Raw genomic sequence first — 16,626 nt, 5'->3', positions numbered from 1 at the left:
ACCCTGTACACCAATGACAACCCTCTGGTAATGTATGAGTGCTGTGCTGAAATGTATATGCCCAGACGAACAGCATCGAGGGGCTTCACAGACTATTCAGATCCCGTTTTCCATTCAATTGTGTCAGTGGATTAAACTGAAGATTTTGCTCATCAATCTACATTCAATAACCCACAATGTCAGATGGAAAGCATGCTTTCAGATATTTTTGCAAATTTATTGAAAATCAAAGACTAATATCTGTAAATGACAAAAAGTAGTCAGACCCGCACGTAATTTGGTGAAGGTTTAGAGATTAATACAGTTAATGTAAATTTAAAGATACCAATGCATTAACATATAAACTTAAATGAAACTGTGAAACAGAAACCTGTATCTTTCGTTTTTTAACGTTTGTCTCAGGGCTCGGGGCAATAAGATTGACCAAATAAAACTGGTCACGATTAACTGATGTATTAGGAACTAGATGTTATGCCAAATACAACAGATAACCAACACCAGGTGAAAAGAAGAGGCTCTACAGAAGTATTCTTACTCTGTCTCTTATCTTCCCGCGGTCCACTCATTCCATTATTTACACTTGTGTGTATGTTCATGTCTATGATTTGGGAGGAATATGATTTTCTTTTTAGATTTAGTTTTGAGATATTTTGCAAATCTATTTAAGTCCCTCTCTAGTAGCTTATTCCAACTCTTCTGTTCCTCCAAATTAAATATTCAAAAGGTTTGTGATGAAAAAAACCCTCATGGCCTTAAAACGGCTTAAAAAGTAACTCTATAACTTCCTTCCTCATTTTGCGACTAGGATCTATGAATATGCTAATATCCCCCCAGCCCAGCTCCATGTCTCCTCACCCTCACAGCTTACCTGCTGTTGAGGAGCTATTTCCAGCGACTGAGCCCCACCCAAAAGTTCACAGGATTAGTTTCTTAGGTTTGTGACATCATAAACTCCGGCTGTTTGAATCTGTTTACTGCAGTTTTAAGGTAGAACTACTAACCAGAGGGGGATTCTCACCGGAGGGCCCACTTTAAAAGTGTGAGAATAAAATCTAACATTTAGCATAGCACATTCAGACCCTTGGCTGTGTCACTCTATTTTGTGGTCAGGTGCATCCGTGGGGTATGTCTATAATTGGACTGTGTATGTAAGGTCCCACAATTGGCATTGCCTTTCTGGACAAAAAGACATGAAGTCCAAGGAACTCTCTGTAGACCTCGGCATAGCTGTGAGGCACAGATCAGTGCAAGGGTACGAAACCACTTCAAAAGCTTTGAGCGTTCCCCAGGAGCACAGCCGCCTTAATGATTGTGAAATGGAAGACGTTTGGAACCTGATGGGGGAGAAGGACCTCTGTCAGGGAGGTGACCGAGAACCCAGCAGCCAGTCTAACAGTCCTTCATATGTCCTCTGTAGACAAGGGAGAACCTTTCGGAAGGACGACCATCTCAGCAGCATTCCATCAATCAGGCGTTTATGGTAGTGTGGCTAGACAGAGACCACTTTGAGTAAAAGGCGAGTGACAGCAGGGTTGGAGTTTGCCAATGAATCAGAAAGCATGAGGAAAAATAATTTCTCCTCTAAAGAGAGAAACACTTAACCCTTTATAAAGAGCACCTAACGTTTCAGACATGACATGAAATTTGCCCATCACACATTAAGACGATTGTCCGGCTCAACAACAGGGACATTCAAGTGTTGGCAGCTGAGTAGAGCATGCAGGACACTTAACACATTACACCTACGCATGGTGGTGGCAGTATCATGTTACTGAGGGTGCCTCTCAGCCGCTGTTTTGAATTTGATACATTTGTTAAGAAAACTTCTAAAAACATGATTCACTTTGTCACTGATGTGCAAAAATGTGTAAAACGTGACAGGGTGTAAAGACTTTTTGAAGCCTCTACATGTGTAAAGTGTTTCGATATGAGACATGGCCCCAATTTTGGAACAACTGTGCAGCTAGGACTGTGTCTGTATGTTATGCAAAAGTCTTTCACGTGTAGCCTTCTCTCATGTGTTTTGACAATATCTGCAACCTTATACAGTAAACCATGAAGCATGTAATTAAACTTGCCATCATCCTTGCTTGTGGCTTTACCCCCTTGGCACAACAAACACTCCACAGCGGGCTGCCAAGTGCTGCCCCAGTGAATTTGCACTTCTTACTTGTATTCATTTTGAGATCAATATGTAGGAGTACATATTGACTGTTGTACTCATTTTTTTAGACTGGTTGATTTGGTGACCTTAATTCTTTTGGATTTTAAAATCAGTCGCCGGACATGTAGAGCTGCGACTGCACTGCAAAAATCACCCATCTCAAGAAATGATTTAAACAAGACTAATGTTAAAAGTTTCAAGATGTTCCTTGAATCATTTATTTTCTTGATGCAAAATGAAATGATTTAGCTTTTTTCTGTCTTGTTTTAAGATCCTGACCTTGTCACCGAAGATTCCTGAGGAAGATCAGAAAAGTTAAGTTTACGTTAAACTACAGGCATATGTTGTCACTTGTTCAGAGAAAATACAGATTGGAAATTTAAAACGAGCCAAACAACTTGACCTTTTTTAAGGTTTACTTGCTGCCACTGAGCTGCTGCCAGGGTCCTCATATATTTCTATTTATCACCTTGCTTGCTAACAGTATGTCCTGTGGAGCGTGAAATGGCCACATGCCAAACAAAGCCAGCACACAAACTTATGCCCTCATGACAGTAAAGCACAGGTTGTACATGGTTCTAGGTGAAGCTGTTCGCTGCGTGAGTTTGTCCTTCATCACGTGCCGCTTCCCTCTCTGACAGATTGCGTCCACAGTTACGTCGAGGGCTCTTTGTGTTGTTTAAAACCAGGTGAACACTTTTCTTTGCATTACTCTGAGCCTTGTTCAGGCTGTCATGACTTCTGATGTGCTAAAAGCCGTGTTGGCTGAGTCACACCGCTCTTAGTAAATTGCTGTTGACCATACCAGCTAAAGTTGACAGGCCAATTCCTCAGGGAGGGAAGAAAAGAGAGAGATGATGATGGAAAGGAAAAGGAAAGCAGAAAAAAAAACAAGAGTGAGGCAACAAAGAAATCCAAGAGAGGAAAAAGGAAAGTAAAGAGACTGGAGAAACTCAGACAGTCGGATAATCACAGTCTGCAGATTCCAGCAAGTACCAGACATTCAGAGATAAGCATGACCACACACACACCAAAGTAATAATATGCAAATAATCACATCTGTGTTTCTATGAGCATAAATAGATTCCTCACAGCTCACTACCCAAGCTCCTTCCCTGTGCACACACCGTGCAACACAGCCATGCTGACACACACATACTGTACAAACTCAAGTAATCACACACAAATAATTGCATTTGCGTTTCAGGAGGTTTAAACAATCAGACCTTCCTGAAATCGTGGCACACAAACGCACACACACAGAAATGATGAAGGCCCACCTTGCCAGCCGGGTTTGCAGACAGGCTTGACATCAATGCGAACGGGAACGCTTTGCAGCGCCCTCTTCTGGCCGCAGTCCCAGGCTGTTACCTGGATCTCGTACTGCTGCTGCCGGTCATAGCTCAGCTTCTCGGTGTTGCGGATGTTACCTGATGGAGGAGAAAATGTCACTCAAGGTCAAATTCAACCCAAAGGGAAAAAAATAATATGTTAAATAATTTCAGTCCTTTAATCTTGTCTCAAAAGAAAAACATGAGTACTCAAGAGCCATAAATTCTAGTGCTCCTTTTAAGATTTCAAATCCCCCAAGAATGGATAAATGAACAAAATGTCTTCCTGTTGTGTGGTTGGGGTGAAGGAGATGAAGTAGTTTAATTGTTGTTGGTGTGGCCTACTTTCTCTAAGCAACCATTTTTTTTTTTATCTTCATTTTCTGTGCTCTAAGATTCACCATCAGTTAGAAAAACAGATGAGATAGTTCCTGTTTGCAGCATTAGGCCCTTTTTACAGCATTCCAATATGTCACAATAGCATGAAAGGGATTTCAAGGAATTTAGCTTCTTAAGGAGCGACTGACAACTGTGGTGAGTCAGTATTCCATGTTACATTTTGTCAGCGCTCTTCGGTTTGTATTTGTGATTTCAACAGGAGTTAGGGTCTATGTCGATGACACAGAGACCAAACAGCAGTCTTCACAGTGGAAGAGCCCACAGTGGTGTTGTACACAGGGAGAAGGAGAGCAGCATCAGGTCAGGAGTGTGTCCATGAGCAATGTGTTTGACATTTGTTGGGTTATGCACCGTGAATCCTAGACTGACAATCTAGACTGTCCAGAGCTACTCGGCTCTGAGGTGTCTGAGGAGAGACATTTGGTGCAAATGGCCTGAACGGTGGTGCAATGGCAATTGGGTGCTCCATCATGACAATGCAGCCCCTCACAGCTTGTTGGATGGGTGCAAGTTGTTGGCACACCAACACAATCCCCTGATTTGGCTCCCTGCCACTTCATCATCTTTCCCGAAATGAAATTTAAGCTCTAGGGTCACCGCTAGACACGCTGGAAGAGAACAGGACTAACAGTCAGCGTTAAAAGCATAAGAGCGCTGCACATGAAGTTTTTGCAGGAGAAGGAAAGCAAATATAAATCAGTTGCAGTTATGGGTAAACCTTTTGCACTTTGTAAATGCATCAAAGCATTGAAGATGGATTCAAACCAGATGGCTGAACCTCCATGTGTTTATGGATTAATGCTAGATAACATTATTGTAATTACCTGCTAAAGTGCACAAATTATTCTTCTGCTGCTTTTGGCAGTTATCAAATATCTAGCCCTTAATTATCACCACAATTTGGACTGGAGTTGGAGAAAAGCCAATAATAGCTACTATTTAAAAACATATTTAAATGGCAGCTGACCAGCAAATTGAAACGATACCATAATATTATTATACTGTAATATTATGTTTGTGTAAACTGATCCACTGAGAAAATGCAGTCCGCTGCTGATGAAGTTGGAATATTTAAATCTCTATAAGAAATGTGCTTCAAATCAAATACCCTCAAGTTTTATGTTTGACAGATCATTAAGTGAAGGCTACATTACATAATCACCAACTGTAATATATACATGGATGAGTGAGTCTAACTTCACTGACTTCACTAGTTTACCCAGTAGAATTGAAACTTTAGGAAAAATGAATAATTAAAGGTTGAAGTTTGTTCAGCCAAGTGTAAAAAAATCCTCAGTATCAATAAGCAGAGTGTGTTTGATGCCAGACACGCCAACATCTCACTTGGTAAAATACTTGTGTGTGGAATCAACCTGTCTGTTTCCTCAGTCCCCCTCTCTTACCAGTTTTCTCAGGTACTTTTATAAAGTGGCTCTTGTCAGTGTTGAATCAATTTAAGTTACAGAACTTTGTAAGAACTTTTAGGTCCACTGAGGATGTGTAGAGGTAAGATAAATGTAGAGGTAAGATAAATTCATGAATACAGCCCATGGTATTGTTTAAACAGGTTCAGTCTCATGGCCTGCTGGGACCTGGAATAAAACAGAGCCAATGTTCATGTTATTTTCATAGTTACACCTGTAGTTTTTCTTCTAGCAAAAGTAAATATATCTTCTAGTAAACAGGTTTTGTGGTGAAGCTCTACATGAATCTTTCATTTGTAAATTGATTAAGCTGGGAGTTTACTATATTTTATATGTTTTTCGAGTGAACCCATTAATTTAGAAAGCTTATGTACAGTGAAACGAGTAGCTGAGAAAATGTGATAAATGTGTAAAGTACAATGTTTTCTGGGAAACTCTGTCACTCGGTTATAAATGCAAAAAACAAATCTGTAACTGAGAAACAGACGAGTTTCGCGGCCGTCAGTGATTTGGAGACGGACTTTATGGAATCATAAAATGGCTGTGTAAGCTTTTTTACAACTAGACTGGTTTCTCTTTATTGTAGCCATGGGCAATGTGAAACAGACAAGTTTTTCATATTCATTGCTACTTTCCTCTTTCACATTCTCTCTTAATGGAGCTGTACTTCAGGTGAGGACTTGAAGAAAGGTACTTGTCTCCTGTTTACTGACTCAAATGACTTTAGACTTTAGTGAAAACTGCACAAAGTATGAAAGTTAGGCACTTTCGACTGCATCGAGGAAAGTAAGAGGGTAAATGCAGCAGTTCTGCTCAAGTGTGTGTCTACTGTAATGGCCTCGTGCATTTGAGACTGAATAGAGAACACACAGTGATTGTGTACTGCTGCTGATCTGCCTGCACACTGTGTTGCTTGAGTGTGTTTGCTTACATGAATAATGGGTATTTAATTTTAATTAGATTTCATTTCAATTCCAACCCATCAGGATATATCATTGTCAAATTAACTGTGATGCCTTAATAGAATCACTGTAACAAATGACATCATGGTTGGGATGACAGGTAGCCTCAATCTAACACAAGTGCTTTGATTAGTGTTCATGTTTCCATTAAACCCCTGTTGCTTCATAATCCAAAAAAAAGAAGGAAGCTGGTACTTGTCCTCCTCTTACCTGCATGGTGTTATTGTTTTGAAGCCACTAAATGCTGTATTTTAAAAATTGATTGTGTGCCCGCCAACTCTCTCCCCCATTGTGGTTGTGTTGTATTGTGGGCAATGTAGTATTTTTTTAAGTTAAGTCAAAGATAATGTCATGTAGGTGGAGTTCATATAAGCCATTTGTGCGACTAAACAAATCGAGCCCACAAAATTCATCTTGGTATTACAGTTTAACCGCCCACCTTTGTGAAATGTGATTTTATCCTGTATATACTAATGTATCTGAATGTATATGTATCTACAGTACATGTCCATTGTCTGAACGTCTCCTCCCTCGTCTTTAACTGCGACACACCCAAGACGGCGTCTTTTCTCAGACTGCATGAAGGGACCTATTGTAGTCCTATAATGTGTCGGTTAATATTTGATGAATAGGGAGGGAGAATGACTGACAACCCTGCGGAGTGAGAAGAGCTTTGACATGACGTGAGACACGATTGGGCCTCATTGGCTAAGAGTTGAAACATAGCTGGAATGAGTTGTTGTGCGATAACTCAGCCCACACGCGCTTGTTAAGGTTGTTGTATTGTGGAGAGACAGGTGCGGAGGAAGCTGAATGTTGATAATGGGGTCAATTTGAATATGAGTATGTGAATGGGACAATTAAATATAATTCATATGAGGACGGCATTGTTCGTCCTCCCATCCTCCTCATCATCCATCTCCCTCTCAGCTTGTTTAGAATTCTTTCCCTCCTTGTTCTCTCCTTCCCAAACGTCCCATTGCCTCTCAATGCACATCATTGTCTCACTGTTTCGCAGCCTCATCTCATTTCACTGTTTGCTGCCTCATCTGTTGGGCTCTTCTCTGTCTTTTTCTAACACACACACACACACACACACACACACACACACACACACACACACACACACACACACACACACACACACACACACACACACACACACACACACAAGTAGTATAAACACTCACACCTTTCTGCATGACGAAGGTTCCTATTCCCGCTCCTTCAATTACCACATCAACTTATCCGTGTCAGCACGCTGTGCGTGCTGTGACTGCTGGCGAGGGTGGCCAGCTAGTAAATGACTACTTTCCCCTTCATCTTGCTCTCTCTATTTGCCCTTCTATCAGAGGAACATAAACACACAAATGCAAACCAATCTCTGCACCTGCCTTTGTGAGTTCCCTCCATCATTGCTTTATAATTACTGTCCAGGATTACCGGAGCATTTCTTATCTAGCTCTGTTAGGGCTACCAGTCTTTGTTTAACAGACAATGCTGGCATTATTCTTTTTTGTAGTTATAACAAATCACATGAAGAAACAACAATTTGTCCGTTTGTGTTGTTAGTTTGCTTTCCAACTACCCTTCCCCTTCTGGGGCACATGTGGCAACCACCCTCTGCTGTTCGTCCTCAAGACTGAACACGTTTAACAAGTCACAAATCTCTAGTTGTATTTAAATAAGGTTCAGAAATTACATACAACCAATGGGTTTTGTAGGTTTTGATAAATGCTAATCAGGAGGTTAGTTTGATAGTTAAACTTAAATGAACTATTGTTAATCGCAGATTATTACATATTCTGTGTTCTGGTGACTATTCACAGTACCAAGATAGTGTGTGTGGGATTGATTCAAAATAAACTGCAGTGCCCATGGTCATGGAAACTTAGGAATGAGTCATCCAGTGCAAAGATTTGACTTTGCATACGTTTTTCAAAACATGTATAAGTCATTCTAGCTGCATGGCTATAGATGTGGCATTGTTGGTGTGTTGGTTGGTTTACCATTTAGGTCTTGACTGAAATTACTAGTGGGTGAATTGTCATCCAGGTTTGTGCAGACATTAATGGTCCTCAGAGGATTAATCCCACTGACTGTGATGGTCCTCTGAATCTTGCTTTAGTGCCACCATGAGGTTGACAGAGAGTTTGAAGTGAAATGTTTCAATAACTACTTAAATTTGTTGCCCCTCAGGATGTATTACAGTACCTTTATTTAACTTGACTTTATTCAGTTTATTACCAAATATCTGCAACTGGCATCCCCAGAACCCTTGTTATGCTCTTAATTAGCAATGTATGCTTACATTGGTGGTGGTGAACATGGTACGCTAGAACTTTTTCCTACTAAAGATTAAAACTACCATGTTAGCCTTCTGATGTCAGCATTTTGCTCAAGCATGGCTAAATAGTTATGTTTTTGATGTCCACAAAAAAAAATGTAATTACCAAAAGGCGATAAGGTTATAGTCTGTTTATCAATAATTTCATACTTTACTTACATGTATGCGGCACTTTACCCCAAAACCAACATCCTACTGATGTTATTCTTGACAAATAACACTCAATTCAATAGATTCATAGTTAAACGTATAGTAAGAGAGGTCCAGTAACAGCTGGGCACTGTAATTTTTAACAAAAATAAATAGTGCAGTCTTCAGCTGTAGATAAATACGCATTTGGTGGAATATGGAAAATTTACGGTAGTAAAGTGGTGTAAATAGGACTGAGGCATATAAACTATAGTGTGTATTAATGGCAATGAAGCAACATGTCACCCTGTGCAACAGTGTGGTTCATTGTATTGTTTGATATTTTGACTTAAGAATGAGCTCAGAAAAATCTGATACGTCAGGGATTGGAAACATAAACTATAATTGTTATTAGGATCAAGTCATTGTTGATTTTTGTCTTTTTATTGGCAATAGGAAAAATGTATTATATCACCAGTCTTATTCTTTTTGTATAGTTTATCACTGCTACAGTTTTGTATCTCTCCATGATCCTCTCAGAGCACTTACACTTACTCTCACAGCCCACACCTCCTTTCCTCCCTCCATCTTCCTCCTCTCTCCCTTAGGTACTCTTGAGTTCAAGAGCTCTCAAAGCCTTTTCCTCAGCGGTCAATAGCTAAGCGAGACCCTCAAATGGAGAGAGAAGAGAGAAGAGAGAACTCCTTGGCTGCAGCCTCTCCTCTGTATCATTTACAGTCCAGTTTTACCCTGACCTCATCAAGTCAGCCCTTTTTATTACAGCACCTCAGCAGTTGGCAACGCTCGGCAGTCGGCAACAACAAAAATGTAAACAGTAATGTCTCTTACATTTTTGTATCTTAAGCAAAAAAATAAAGAAATGTGAATTTTTTAAGTCTCAGAAGAGCCAGTGGTCCTCCAGTTGTATTTAAATAGCCTAACAGTGGTCAGATTCAAAATGTCAATAGACTCGTGTACGTGTCAGCTACTTAACGGGATGTTAAAACTAAAATATAAACTATGGACTATTTATAAATTAGAATTTAATAATAGTAATGGCCATTGAATAAATAAAGCGATTTTGATGATCACATCTCAGAATAGATTTTGTGGAATAGATTTATGTCAGTAAAAACATTCAGTGTTTGTTTGTGGAGTAATGTCCAAGAACAAAATTACTACGTGCAAGTGGCAATACAATGAAGTCAATTAAATATGTGCCCACTGAATTTTCTTCGCATCAATATGTTTTATGTTTATATGATCCCAGACTTCTGTAATCTGATTTCTGGAGATGACTGATGACTCTCTGGGCAACGCTTGACTTTGTCTTTGCAAAGAGCAAAGAACACATTTACACATCTGTCAGAGTATTAAGTTTAGCTTATGTGTGTGCATGTGTATGCAGGTATATGCATGTTTAGTTTAGACTAGGTGTGTGTGTGTGTATTATAGATTTTCAGATCATAAGTGTCACTGTGTTATTAAACACACTTATTGTTTGCTTCTCGACATAATATGGAGAGCAGAGGAAGATTGACTTGATTTGAAATATGTAGCAGAAAGTGGATGCCCTGAAGAATTAACTGACACCACTTCAAAATAACACTTGTAACGCACTGATTGTCATAGACTGTTAATATATAGGTAACATAGCACAATGACTTTGTGGAAAGTGACATATCTTTGGATGCTTGTCATATATTTGGCGTCTCTTCTACTCACCATTGCGATCTATTGCGAAGGGCGTGGCGCTTGTGGTGATCTGGTAGTTACATATCTGGCTGTACTGTGGAGAGCAGTCCTGGTCAGTGGCCTCCACCTGCAGGATGCTGTCATAAATCTTGCCCTCTGTCACTGCGGCGTGGTACTGGGGCTCCCGAAACACAGGAGCAAACTCATTCACATCGTTGACCTGGATGTGCACCACCGCTCTGCAGACAGTAGGGGGAGACAAAGGGAGATTAGTGTAGAATATTACATCATCTGCATAGAGTGTAACTGCTTTCATGTACAGTCCTTCCTTTTTTAATGTTTTTGTTATGTCAAGCACACATTGTCGTGCCTACATTCATGATTCCCAGAGGATGAATCTTGATAACTTTACCCTGCTTTTTACTCTAGCACCACCCTGACATTGATATTAGTGGTTTTAGGTGAAATGGAATAAAAACTATTGAATGGATTTACATTAAATTTAGTTCACACATTTATATTCCACACAGGATGAACTGTAACAATTTTGATGATACAATTAAAAGCAAACCCATCTGTCTCATCTGTCCTTTATTATTACTGTTTATTGAATGTATGTTAAAAAAAACTTTTTCAATACAAATTAAAAAAAACTTAGGACCAAATATAAGGACATTCTGGCCTCTGATTCTTACATTTTTACCATTCATTGTTTTTGTTAGTGCATCTTCCAAATCTATCCAAAATTATTATAACACAAAAACATACCTTCAAAGACATTTTAAAATATCCAATAAACATATACCAATGCCTCCACATGAATTGAACTATTAATGCATTAACCCAAAACCACTAATCCTGCTGCCGATGTCTTTCTCAGCAATTGTCAGGCAGAAAAGTAAATCGCAATTAAGGTTTGCTGTTTTCAGTTTCATTTATGCTGCCACAGCAAAATAAAGGGGGTTAGAGAGAGAAAAAAAGAACAAAGTGGTTTTATAACTGGGAAAAGGTTATGTGTGTATTCCCGATTCGGTCCATTGTACCTAATCGCTGCAAAGCACTTCTTCAAATGCATTACAAAGCTATATGTCTTTGAAGTCCACACACAGGAGGAAGGATATTAACATTCTTTGAAAATGCAATGGCAAGAAGGAGTAATGACTGCAGCCTCTCAAATAATGGTTGGATCCTAACGAGCAGAGTTCCCTACCAGTGATGAATTGGATTGGTAACCAGTAGTCGCAATGTGCTTTATGTTATTCACTATCTGACCTGACCCCATGGATTGCTTTGATTGCATCGCTATGGCAAAATAATCTCCTGGATCGCTTCCTCTACAATAGCTATACACACCTTACACAGTGTCCAAGTGCACTTACCACACTAATTAATCATTCCATAAGCAACCTATCAGCTGCAATTCATGTTCGGTCACACTTCATGAAGAAGGCCAGGGTGCATCACTCTAGAACATGCCTTTATCGATACTCTACAGCAGCCAGAAGGCAAGAGAAGAGGGCCTGATCAATCCTTCGATTCATTGACTGACAACTGGTGATGGATGACGCTGGGCCAGATTAATACAGTTTTAAGCTGTGGCAGAAGTAATGCTTTGCTTCGTGAGACAAAGGGGCAGAGATGAGTATGTGGCTTATAGGATTAGCTGGTGGGTACAGTAATAACGGTGAAATTATGCAACAACAAGGAGCCGTGCATATCTCTTCAACATGTGGTCAGCTGGAGATGGAGACTGGACGACAAAGAGGGAAACAGTGCGGAGGCTGAGCCCAGGCAGAATGGATTTCCACACTGCCTTATCTGTCCCTGTCACGAGCACACACACACAGGGGGCCATTTGTTTTAAGCCTCTGTACACAAACACATCCACAGTTAAGGCTTTAATAGAAATCCTAAATGTATAAACAACTGGTGAAAAAAACACAGAGAAATGGAAGACAGGCATTGTAGGGTGTAACTTAGTACATTTACTCAAGTAATTTACTCAGTAAATCTACTGTGTTTATCTTTTTTTTAAATTTATTTATATCTTAATATCTAGTTAAAATGTTTAATATGATGTATTATTATAGTTAAGTCAACCCAAACGATACCAAAAGCACTAAAATGAGCTCTGCCTGCTTTATATCATTCAATGTATACTTTCAGAAACTGTGGGGACTTTATGGAATGGAGCAGATCAGAGTTGCAACACATGCATCTGAACTCAGATTAATGGAGGTTGTGTCATTTCATGCAACATGGTTAAGATCTCCAATCTTCATCATTGAGCTTACACTTTCTATTCTCCTCCTTTCCTCGTAATACAGATGTCATCCTACACGCACACACTTCATCTTCCATTTCTTTCATTATTATCTGCATCATTCATTGTAACTCGTTCCATTTGTTAGTAACTAAACAACTCATAATTTATGACGGCCTCTATGTACGGAGCCCCAAACCTGACAAAATGTAATAAAAGTCCAAACTATAAAATTTATATTTATATATAAAATTATCTGGTGCCCAATACCTCCGTAGCAAAGGCATACACTACCAAAACTAACTAAAAATAAGGCATAATCTCAGTATTTGCATTATTTAAACAAGGCAAAAAACTAAATCAATTGTTAAATATAGTTCACAAATTACTAAATATTGTAAAAATGGTTTAAATAAACTGTATAGAGCTTTAGATATTTGACCTCCAACCAGCTAATGAGAAATTATTAATACTTCAGACATATTAGTTTACTTATTGACAATTTTTCTGATTTTATAAAACCTTGGCATACATTTCTATATTTTCCATTTTTGCTATAAATTATTTGCTTTAAAGCAAATCCATTTGCTGTAAATATGTGATGTATTTCAAAATGCAAATAAGATACATATTTTTTTAAATAGCCTTGACCGTATGAAATAAGTGAATTTAAAGAGAGAAAAAAACAAAGTTAAGTATTATTTGTAAAGACTTAAACATGACAGGTTTTGAGGGCCTTTACAGGATCTGAATAGTTGTTCCACCACCAGACACAAGTCGGGAATACGCAAACAAAAATGTGTATGACAGTGATTAATCTTTTAGGATTAGGATTGTAGGGATGTTAATGGTGGCGCTAACAGCAGTCGAAAGGCGGTGATAGGAAGAAGTGACGGATGATGGCAGCAGCAGTGTGTGCAGTAAATCCCTCAGCCAGCCTTGTTTTGTCATATTAATGACGCTCTCGCATAAACATTACCCCCTGGTTTGCCACACTCCCCAGTGGTGAGGGAGCAAACATATGCTCTGTTCCACCGAGGCTTGTACGGAGGGTCTGCAGCGTGTGTGTGTGATTATGTATTCATGCACACAAATGCATCATATATAACTAAATAACTGTGACTCAGTGTGAGTGTGCGGGCGAGTGTGCGTTTCTCTGCTGATGGCTCACATCTGGACCAAACAGACGTCTGGCTCTCTAGGGCAAGTGTGTGTGTGTGTGTTAGTGTGTGAGAGTGTGTGTTTGTGCGTGTGTCTTTTCATGTTTCTGGAGCGTTGCCAAGTCGAGTCCATGGCCGCCATTCCCAGTGACAGGCCACAGCTCATAAGCAGAGGGTCCGAAGTGAGTCAGGGTGACACAGAAACACAACTGCGGGTTAAGGGACCCCCCCCCCACGGGTGCAAGACTGATCACAACAACACTGCTGAACAAAGTGGATGGAAACGAGAGCCGTGGGGATGGATATCTGGAGGAACATAAAAGTCAAAGGTTAAACAAACAACATCGTCCCAGCTAATGAGGAAATCAAATCTGAGGCCGTGTTTCAAATTGCTGTGTGAACACGTCATGTTTAAATACAACTAATACAGACTTAAAATGTGGTGCAGGGAAGATACAGCCTCGTTCCAACAACACTTTTATGTTTCATTACTTCAGATCAGAGCTGGGTGAATTTTATTGTGTGAGAAATGTGTTTTCCTTTGCTGCACTATACATTTCTTCAAGAAAAACAATGCTCAGCAGAGTTTTCAAGGTTTTCCTCTGTGTTAAATCATGTGGATCTCCACATCAAAAAGCTCCCTTGGTGTTTCTGCAGTTGGCAGAACGCTAAAATGTTTTAATGGCCAATGTACTGTAGATGACACTGAGGAGTGCCAACGTGAGAGAGTAGGACTGGCATCAAGCCGGGTGGATAAGCGGTTATCATGAAAAATACTGCAAATACGTTAACTGACCCACTTTCGTTCGAGACAGCTGTCATTGGTTAAACTCACTGTAAACACAGACTCCAGTCTTCAGCTGCAGATCCATACACTTCACTGCTAATCCACAGAATTACACATAATTATACAACTCAAATAAAGTTGAGTTTGAGTTTGACTTTCATTTCATTTGCATTTTTTTTTCAAACTCATGCTGAAGCCTCATATTAGCTTCTGCTGAACTTCATATATTTCTACACAGAACCAGGAGTGGGGTTTTAGTTTCCATCACTCAGGCAATATGTTTGTAAGAGATATGAACAGGAGGAATGTTTAAAAATCTGCTTTAAAGGAAATATGCAGGTAGCTTCGAGTCACAGTAAGGTATGTAACAATTGATTTAATAATTCATCAGCCTCATTAATAGTTTAGGGGGGATTGTGATGATACTGATACGAAACTGACTAAACACTGGAACAGCGCCACTCTACCTTTACCATTGTTCTACATGTTATCCTTCTTATCTTTTTGTTCCTATCAGCCACACACTCATCTCAGCCCCTTTGTCTCTCAAAGCATGTTTTAGTGTCGCTTGCTGAAATGACTGAAATCATTAAAGGTATCTCCATCCCTAGGGTTTGTGGTAAAGCTGATCTTCATGCACCTCACATCACAACCAGCTGTGGTCAGAGATGGAGAACCATCAACCATCTAACCCTCAACAATAGTAAGAAACTACAAAAAATCCCCTATTGTCTATTAACTAAAAAAAACAAACATGTGAGGGATCCCTCTCTAAGGACGGACAGAAGAGCAATAGATGCTGCGTGTAACTGAACACGTCAACAAAATAACAGCCTGTGTTGAATATGTGTTGAATTCATCAGTTGCTTTTAAAACAAATCAAAATATAACATTGATATCTTGATGTTGATGCATTTAAACTGTTTTACTAGGTAAGTAGGAGATGACCTGAGAATTTGAACTGCCTCTAACATTGGTTCGTGCTGGATTCAATACAATTGATTGTGGTGTTTTAATCAACACATGAGAAATGTCTCCGTTGTGGTGCTTGACTATTCTGTGTTTCTTTAAACGCTCTCCCTCTAGGAAACACTATAGTCAGGAGAATATAAAATGTTTCATCACTTCTGACTGATACCAATGTATGAGAAGACATTTTCTTGGCGGATCAAAAGTAGAAAGACAGAGACAAAAATGTGTTCTGTTCTAGCAAAGTGAAGACGGCACAAGTTACAGATGTGGAAAAGGTGTTAAACTCTGACTGAAATGCATCATGGGTTCATCTCCTACACATCGTTCAAATGAGACTGACGCATGTTTTATTACAAATCGCTTCGATGACAGTAGCTTTCTTTGTCATGTCCTTCATCTTATTAAAAAAGACGGTATGGAGATATTTGCAATCACTTTTCCGGGATGTGAATATCTCATGAGAAAATGAAGTGCAGCGTTGACGTATTCAAGTGCCAGGTGTGATTTCAGTCCAGCTAAATCATATGCAGACACAATCAGATACCAGCTGCATGTTGATGCCAGGTTAGCATTGTTCCCAGCTTATTACATATTCATCTGCACTCATTACTTATCAACACTCAGCTACACACAGCCACTCAAACAAAGTCATTATTAAATGTCTCACACACACACACACACACACACACACACACACACACACAGACTCAATTAATCTTTGTCAAGAATTAGCAACACCGGATAGTAACCTCATCAATATGCAAGGAAATCCCACTTGCACATCGGCCAGCACCCTGAGGCCCTAGCACAAAACTCCACAGGAGCCATGTGTAATCTCAATACAAGGTGATTATAATGCATGCTAATCCAGTCCAATGTCGAGCTTCACGTCCAGATCCTGCTTACCCCTCATCAGACAGTATGGATCAAATCATTGATGGGTGGATTGGACTATCATGCAACTGAACAGAGGAATATCGACAAAAGTACACG

The 16,626-nt window shown here is 39.6% G+C and overlaps 1 protein-coding gene across 1 annotated transcript in view; it reads right to left on the bottom strand.

The window, feature by feature from the left end:
- Positions 1-16,626, bottom strand: part of LOC118106476 (calsyntenin-2) — a 259,141-nt gene that overhangs the window by 85,189 nt on the left and 157,326 nt on the right. Inside the window, exons 4-5 of the mRNA XM_035155049.2 lie at positions 10,482-10,690; positions 3,445-3,594 (exon numbers count right to left, since the gene is read on the bottom strand). Coding sequence (XP_035010940.1) covers positions 3,445-3,594; positions 10,482-10,690 — 359 coding nt within the window. The remainder of the gene's footprint in view (positions 1-3,444; positions 3,595-10,481; positions 10,691-16,626) is intronic.

The sequence above is a fragment of the Hippoglossus stenolepis genome, chromosome 4, assembly GCF_022539355.2.
Source record: "Hippoglossus stenolepis isolate QCI-W04-F060 chromosome 4, HSTE1.2, whole genome shotgun sequence".
Taxonomy (NCBI): domain Eukaryota; kingdom Metazoa; phylum Chordata; class Actinopteri; order Pleuronectiformes; family Pleuronectidae; genus Hippoglossus; species Hippoglossus stenolepis.
The sequence above is the reverse complement of the archived record's forward strand: the minus strand, read 5'-3'. Positions and strand labels throughout refer to the sequence as shown.